Source organism: Mus caroli, unplaced genomic scaffold, assembly GCF_900094665.2.
Source record: "Mus caroli unplaced genomic scaffold, CAROLI_EIJ_v1.1 scaffold_20730_1, whole genome shotgun sequence".
Classification (NCBI taxonomy): Eukaryota; Metazoa; Chordata; class Mammalia; order Rodentia; family Muridae; genus Mus; species Mus caroli.
In genome coordinates, this window is record NW_018391476.1 from 348 (window position 1) to 8,785 (window position 8,438).

The 8,438-nt window shown below is 44.1% G+C and overlaps 1 protein-coding gene across 1 annotated transcript; it reads right to left on the reverse strand.

The window, feature by feature from the left end:
• Nucleotides 1–203: 203 nt before the first annotated feature.
• LOC110289206 (ubiquitin carboxyl-terminal hydrolase 40-like) lies at nt 204–7,353 on the reverse strand. Its single transcript, XM_029473949.1, has 5 exons — nt 7,085–7,353; nt 6,280–6,497; nt 3,275–3,342; nt 1,455–1,568; nt 204–972 (listed from the first exon to the last, which is right to left on the reverse strand). The coding sequence occupies exons 2-5, from the start codon at nt 6,476–6,478 to the stop codon at nt 868–870; spliced, it is 486 nt and encodes a 161-aa protein (XP_029329809.1). The 5' UTR covers nt 6,479–6,497; nt 7,085–7,353; the 3' UTR covers nt 204–867.
• Between the last annotated feature and the right edge of the window lie 1,085 nt (nt 7,354–8,438).

The following is an 8,438-nucleotide window of genomic DNA, read 5'->3' on the forward strand; positions in this document are numbered from 1 at the left end:
GGGTGTTCCAGGAGGCCCTTATCTCAAAAATGTTCTTGGAACAGTCCTCAGTTAGGAGGGGTAGGACTCTGGGGCGAAGAGTTCAGGTAGACTCTGGGGTGAAGAGTTCAGGTGGACTCTGGGGTGAAGAGTTCAGGTGGCCAGTAATTTTCCACTTTCAGCATAACCATGCAGCAGAGGCTCACTGGGCAGTAAGAAGAAATGAACCTTGGCATTATCTTAAGTGAAACGTGTCAGCTAAAAAAGACCACATAGTGTCTATCTCTACTCCTATGAAATGTAAAGGACAGGCAGATCTCTAAGTGGGATGCAGGTTATAGACTAAGGAAGAGCTGGAGGAGGAGGTGGGTGGGGAGTGACTGCAAATGCAGAGGGGGTATTTTCAGAACAGTGAAAACAATCTAAAATGGACTGTGGTGATGGCTGCCTAATTCTGTGAAAATACTAAAAGCCACTGAACTGCAGGTTTTGACATGCAAACCACAAGGATAAGGGAATATAGTCCTAGCACTAGTCCTATATCTGGAATGTAACATGCCTCTTGAGTGGATGTGCTGTCACCTGCTACAAAACCCAATCCCTGCTTTAACTCCACAGGACAGTACCATTGGATTAAGGCGTGTTCCTATTAGAAGGCCATGGGTGAGAGCTTTGCATGGATGGACCACAGTCATCAGTTGTCTGAATTGATGTACTGACAAAACCCTTATCTGTTACCACAGATGTTTGTTTGCACATGGTGGAACACCTTTTAGGAATACAAACTGAACAGTGAGTCAGGTCTACAGCAGATACAAGGTTCAGGGTAGAAAAATGAAAAGTCAGGGGTCAAGAAGGGGAAATGAAAAGATCTGGGAAAGCGCTGACCTAATGGCAGTTCATTCTCAGCAGAGTCAGACAAGAAGCACACCACCAAGGTGGGCAGCCTTCTAAAAAGGCTGAAGACTGAAAACTTGATGAGCAGTTTGACCCCTAAACAGTAAGTAACATGGATGTTAGCTCAACTGAATCACACAAAAATTGTTGCTTATTACAAATGTCAAAAATCGGCTCTTGTATTTCTCCATATACATTTATATATATATATATTTGTTTTTAAAGAGTTGTTTATTTATTATATGTAAGTACACTGCTGTAGCTGTTTTCAGACACTCCAGAAGAGGGCATCAGATCTTGTTATGGATAGTTGTGAGCCACCATGTGGTTGTGGGATTTGAACTCAGGACCTGTGGAAGAGCAGTCAGTGCTCTTACCCACTGAGCCCTCTCGCCAGCCCTTCTCCTTATATTAACAACATCCTTCCTGGTCCCAAGTCACAGCTAGTTGAGACAGCCTATGCTCAGTAGTCCTCTAAATACTCACCTGTGAAGACTGAGGCCCTGAGACACAATTAAAGGACATTAAACAAGATGTGAATGTGGTGGACATCTCCCTCCCTGCTGGTGCCTTCCTACCTCATCGTTGGTCCACCCGAAGCTGTCAGTGAGGTCTATGGTAGATGCAGCCTCCTGGTCCAAGAGCAGAAGCTGGGCAAACAAGCGCTGCAACTGCAAAGGTATGATCCGAACCTGAGGAAAGAGGTGTGTATATCCAGACAAGTGCTCATGAGTGGAGTGAGGATTTCAAAAGCTCTAGATTGGTCTTCTCCTGTCTTCTGGCTCACTCAGCAGAAAAGGCACAAATCCCTCATTATAGAGGGATAACTACTTAGGATTCGGTCCTTTGAAAATTCTATTCAGTCCAAAAGGTTTCAGTGATCTGGATAGTTTTCTTCTTTGATATAGTTCAGATCAATATTAAAATTCAAATGGGTTCCGGCAAACGACACAAACGATCACAGACATACAATTCCCATACTTAATATTTTCCTCTAAAATATCTCCATACATACACATTCCAGGTTAATGTAGCCATGTTTCAGTTGCTCAGATCTCAGCAGCTAGCCTACACCTGCCTCCCTTTCTTTTAGCTCCAGGCCAGAAAGCAGGGCCTCTCACACCCTGTGTGCAGGCCAATTTTCATGATTCAGAGGGACAATAAGCATTCAGGAACACCTGTGACAATTCTATATTCCCATGACATTAAAAATACATACTACAAAAGCATTGATTGCAACAGACTGGATAGAAACTGGCATCCACTAATGTCATCTCTTGCCACACAGCTTTTTTTGAAGCATGTGCCTGTACCACAAATCATCAGTGTGCCACAGACAAGACCCTAAGTGCGATGAGAAGCCTCTGAGTGAGATTCCAGCAGGAAGAGCATGCTTAGAGTTACGCTTTGGACAATTCCACCACAGCAATGTACAAAACAATCTCCTATATTTTTCTTCAATGTATTTCCAGAACACTAAATTGAGAAAATACTGGCCTCTAGGGTTTCCCCTCTGTATTCGGTGCATGGTAAGTTAGTGCACGGAATGAATGTTCTGGTCAGCTAGCATGGATAGTTTCCAAGTCTCTCCTTTGCCTTGAAAATAAGTGCAGCAAAGCCAGGCATATTTATAATAGCAGCAATAGCAGCATGGTAGTTGGAAAAGCTATTCTTTTGTGGAGAAAATTTCATTGCTAATTATGAGGAAAGTCATTGTCAATGAAGATGATACTTTGTAATAAATGTTTTCTATGAATAAAGCACTTAATTCTTTCCTTAAAAAACATCTCCTGGGCTAGGGAGAAGCTGCAGTGGATAACGTGCTAGCCACATAAGAATGATCATTGGAAGCTGTGCGTAGTGGCACACGCCTTTAATCCCAGCACTCGGGAGGCAGAGGCAGGCGGATTTCTGAGTTCGAGGCCAGTCTAGTCTACAAAGTGAGTTCCAGGACAGCCAGGGCTATACAGAGAAACCCTGTCTCGAAAAAACAAAAACAACAACAAAAAAAACCAACCCCCCCAAAAAAGAATGAGCATTGGAGTTCAAATCCCTAAGTACCCACTTAAATTCTGGGTGGGTGTGGTGGCCTGCCTTAATCTCAGTTCTCAGGAGGTAGTCAGGATCACAGGGACAACTGGGTTAGGGAGAGAGCTGAATCAGTACAAGAGAGAGATCCTACCTCAATGAATAAGGTGGAGCATGATGGAGGGAGGACATCAACCCCTGGCCTCTACATGCACATACACACACCTGTATGCTCACATGCACACATGTGTACACTTTCCCCCAGCAAACATGTATTTGCACAGGCATGCACACAACACACAAACACATGCAAAAACCCTAAACAAGTCCCAAATATTCTAAGAGACCCAATAAATTATTCATTTAGTACCTTTGCATCAGGTTTATCTTTATCCTCTAAAGAACCCAGCTCTTCCGGACCAAGAGAAAATAAAGCTTCTAAACAAAAAAGGAGAGTTAGATATGTAAGTGATGTGGCTTCTTCTTAGGAAACTGTTTAAGAAGTCAAGACCCTCATTAAGCAATATCAGCAAAAGACTTAGAAGTGACTACGGCGATATTTATCTCCTTTATCTACACAATTCAAATTCTTTTAAGATTTCTGTCCACCAGATCTAAGGACAGACATCAAGTGACACTTCAGTATGACAGATCCACAGAACATAAAAACATAAGCAGGCAGAGCATTATGGGATATCCTCTAGCCCTACATTCCTGAGGCAGAGGCAGAAGGATCTCGAGATCAAGGCCAACTTGGTCTCTATAAGACTTTGCCTCAAAAAAAATCCAAAGACTAAGGTGTTGTTTAAGGGTAGAGTCTATACCTAACACTGTGCCACCCCCTTAAAAAAAAAAGAAAAACCCTATAAGCATAAGAAAAAAAAAAAAAGATTGGTTTTCACTGTCTTTGGCTATGGGATTCAAAAGCTATGAGGAGTCACAGAAAACAGAAAAATATCACATATGAGGCTGCTAACCAACCATTCAAGTCATGGACCAGGCTGGACGTCTTCTACCTTGAGATCCTCCCCACCTCCCTTTTTTGGTGTGTAAATGTCTTTCTATGCAAGTAGTAAGACATGGCAATGACCTTACTTGAAAATGAAGTTGTCAGCCCCTGCAGTGGCCTCCAGTGTTTTGACACATTCCACTGAGGTAAGTGATAAATGAGGTGAAGAGATCTCTTTACTGAAGAACACTGGTGCCTACTCTGAAGAAAAGCCTACAGGGTAAGGACCAAAACCACTCCTGGCTTTCTGGTCTAGCCTCCCACTGTTCCTCCCTGCACTGTACTGGAAATAGAATGGAACTCCACTCCCCACAAAGGACATTTACACAAAACGTCCCTGTTTCCCTCCTTCAGTATCTGTTCCTCCTTCCTCTTTCCAGATTATACCTGTTCCTCCATGGCAGGACCATGCTGAACCACGCAGAGTGCACACTGCATCCCAGTGCCAAACTACACGCTTGGAGACATTCGAGAAGCTTACGGCTCTTGCTCTCTTCTCTTCTCTTCTCTTCTCTTCTCTTCTCTTCTCTTCTCTTCTCTTCTCTCTGCTTGCTCTTGCCCCCTTACCCTCTCCCTTCCTCCCATTACCCTCCACCCTCTCTCCACGTGCTCATGGCCTGCCTTTACTCCTCTTCTCTCTCTCTCCGCCTTTATCTGTCTCTACTCCCTCAATCCTCCCCCTGCCATGCCCTAAATAAACTGTACTCCATAATAAAAGAGGGGGAAGGACTTGTCTACTCCTCTCAAGCTCCTGGTATTCTCCATGATCTACTTTGCCCCCCCTCCCCCGCCTTCTCTTTCTTTTTTTAGGGTTTTGAGACAGTCTCACTAGATAGCCCAGGCCAGCCTTAGACTTTTAATCTTCCTGCCTTAATCTCCTGTGTGTGAGACTATAGGTGTGTGCCATATAGCTACTATTCAGTTTCTTTTTCTTCATTTTGTTTTGAGAGAGGGTCAGTCTCATGTGGTTTTGAACTTGTGACCCTTCTCTTGCTCCACCTCCTACATGCTCTCAAGTCTGTTCCTAAGGCTATTTTTTTCCTTTTTTCTTTTTTCTTTTTACTTTAAGTTGCCTTTTAACTTCAACCCTATTAAAACCTGGAAGGTCTATAGCCTTCTTCATTACTGCTTAATAATGCTGAAAATTCTAAAGAGTAGAATTACTATCAGGAGGCAACTTTATATAGAGGCTGAGGTCAAGGACACAAGATACCACTCTGAAATCTGTCAGTTCACTACATTAGAATGGCACACTAGAAGTGGACAACAGTAAATATGTCCTAAATCGCTGGAAAAATAAGTCTAGCTCAGAGAAACAGAACATTCCAGAGATCTGATAAACGGTGTGGTAGTGAGAACTTGGCATTTAAGTACAAGTCAAACCAGACTGTCGTCAGAATAGACATGAGCTACATATTCATGAATATTTGGACCCCCCACCCCCCAAGTCAGGATCATGCACAGGCCAAACAAGGCTCATGCTGGAATCAAAGGACACAGAGATGTCAATGAAGGAAGCTGGAGCGTAGAGATGAGAATGGGACAAACATGTTGAGAAATGGGCAAGAAATAAAGGCTTTGGTGAAAGCTGCCTGGCTTCCAGCATGTGGATTCCAGAGACATAGTCTGTCATATCCGTAACTCACCACAGCCATCTAATACAGCTAATCTGAGTAGGTTTCTGTTTCTTTTACAAAGCTCCTTACTTCAATTCCTTTGGGTCTTTGAAATTCGTAATTTCCGGTTTCTGAGTGATGAAGGAGGTGTCTGTACACTATTTTTCATTCCTATCAAGGTCTGGGGCAGACAATGCTAACTAAATAGATTAACATTCCTGTTGTGAATATATTAGCATTCATCCTTCTGAGAGAACTAAAACTCCCAAGAAGCCTCAGCCAGGTTAGCTTCTGAGGCCAAACAAATTCAGTACAGATCAGCTCAGAATCAGAGTTCTCTGAATCTCAGAAATGCAGATATGTAACTATGGATGTGTATAAATAATGTGACAACTTTTCCCACTGCAGAAGTCAAGCTGCCTGTGTAACCCTGTCTTAAGTGACTGTTACTCTGGAGAAAGATGAGAGAATTCTCTTTATGTTGTATTTTAAATTATGGGAATTAGAAAGACCTTGCCTTGTTTTTGCTGCTGTTGTTATGAAACACTACATAACTACACAGAATCGATTTTTTAAATGATAAGCCTCATAATTTTCTTCAGAGAACGGCTAATGTATGCCTTTCTTTGCAACAACGGAACACATACTGGTGAATCCACCTTAAGATTCGTTTTCTTTTATGTTTTTTCATAACTAATTACATGTAAAGCCCACGGTACATATTATTCAAATGCATGTCACATAGCATACCTCTGAATTCAGGTGTGAAATGAAGCGTCTGAAGAAGGGAGCTGAGGTAACAGGTTCCACCCTGATTTCTGATTCCGCTTAAATTGGTGAATTCTCTAGGGGCAGGCGGCTCCAAACCTTTAGTCTTTAATTTCTTCCCTCTTCCATACTGACTACTTGACACACTGGAATAATCCTCTTCAAATAGGTTCCCAAACATGGTGGAACTAAACGCTATCCTTTAAAGAAAATATGTTACATAAATGTTTTCATTCTTGAAATGTACCTCCACCCCCAATTTTCTCTTATTATTTGAGCGTAGCTGTTTTGTTAAATCGTTCTTCAGAAAACACAGTAGAGTTTGTGTTTTGGACAAAGCGAGACCTGACTTGTCTTTCCTACCTACAAGGGGTCCTGATTAACCTGTGTGATCCTGGACAAGTTATTTTAGCTAACATTTACTTCTATGTAAAATGGGGCTGCGCATGTTTTATAGGGAAATTTAACCAGTCACATGACAAAAGAAAGGTTACTGAGTACAAAGGGCTTGGCCCACAAGAACCGATAACTATTCTTGGATTCCACATCACTAAATGAGGAGGGGGTGGGGGAGGAGCCTTCATCAATTATGAAATCTCAGCTTCTCCCATTCCTTTATATACACTGTACCAGATCACAGCGTTTCAGTGACTTAACCCTATCCCATTAATCTTCTTGACAGTAGTTTCAGCACTTTGGCCCTAAACTAGAGAGCCAGGAGTAAGTACCTTGAGGAAGAAAAACTGGTCATTAGAGCTATGGAGTCCAATGGCCTTCCAAAACATACCCAGGAATCCAACCGCAGAACTGGGGCCCTGCGGGAATCTGTTCTGTTTCTTGTGTGGGGAAGGGGCATTTGGGGTAAAACGCTGAGAACACTCTCAATGCAGTTCTCTTCCTTCCCAACACAGTCAGTCCTCTGAAATGGAACTCGCGAGGCAGGCCTCGAGCTAGCTCGCCCGCTGGCTTCCCGTCACGCCGCTCCAGAGGCCTTCCCGCCCACCAAGCCGCCCAGCGCCCAGGAGCGCGACCAGGCGCGCGTCCCCGCGGCCAGACCCCTGACGCGCCGCCAGCCAAGGCCCGGAGTCTCGCCCCAGGCCGCCCGGGTCCTCCCTACGCTGCCCTCGTCCCTCCCTGCGCCCAGTTCCCCAGCCCCACTTACTGCCTATAGCCCAGACCCCCGCCCCGGCCACAGCACAGAGTAAACGAACTCGCTCCGAACGGGTACCGCCATGCCGGGGAGGCCTTGTCTCTGGAAAGGGATTTCCAACCCTCACCACCCCAGATGCGGACTACACTTCCCAGAGTGCGTCGCGCCACGCGGAGATTTATGGGTAGTTATATTACTGAAGGGCTTGTGAGTCCCGCGGAGACTGCTCTTTTTCCAGACGGCTTACATGTTTGTATTTATTGCTGCCTGCAAAAAGCGTTGGAGCCACATTCTGTTAGAGCTTTCACCATTTAAGTGGAGTATGTATTTATATAGTCTCTGCTCTAGGATAACAAAAGAACCTTAAAGCAGTTTTTCCTCGTCAAAGTATATCTCTGAAACAAAACTTGTGAAAATGCTCTACGTTCTGTGAACCTTCTTACATCGCCTTCAATCCACCTTAAGTAGTTTATATATAACCATGCAAGCATGTATGCACACATATTCACTTCAAAACTGTCCATCCTACTGGAGCTCTTCGAATGGGTTACTTCCCATCCTTTGCACAGGCCCCATTTGTATCTCCCTTGTCTCCTCCAACCTCTATCAGGATGTGAATGAAGGAAACAGGTAAAATCTAATTTTTATTTCAGCTGAGAGTTTGAGAGATGGAGAACAGGAATAAAGATGGAGGGCGATGGGGGTTGAGGGTGGCAGAGTCCAAGTGACCATCGGTCCAAGGGATTTCTCTTTGGAACATTTGAGGGAGGCTGGTGTGGCTAGAATGCTAAAGAAGTGTTGGGAGGAAAGGACTGGAGATGACCATTGGCTAGGAACAAGGGGTCTGGGCCAGGAAATGGACTGGGAGAGTACACAGCTCTCAGTACTCCAGGCCGAGGACCACTTTGCTTTTTAGCAACCTCCCCTTCACTTTGCTTTCCTGGCTGTATCTCTTTCTGTCTTATGGTACTTCATCCGCCTATTTAAAATC

What these genes read in the sequence shown, in the direction of transcription:
- LOC110289206 (XM_029473949.1), bottom strand. Translation starts at nt 6,478, where the DNA reads ATGTTTGGGAACCTATTTGAAGAGGATTATTCCAGTGTGTCAAGTAGT. An exon ending in TTTCACACCTGAATTCAGAG is followed by an intron (nt 3,343 to 6,279) that starts GTATGCTATGTG and finishes TTTTTTGTTTAG; the next exon opens with AAGCTTTATTTTCTCTTGGT. An exon ending in TCGGGTGGACCAACGATGAG is followed by an intron (nt 973 to 1,454) that starts GTAGGAAGGCAC and finishes CTTACTGTTTAG; the next exon opens with GGGTCAAACTGCTCATCAAG.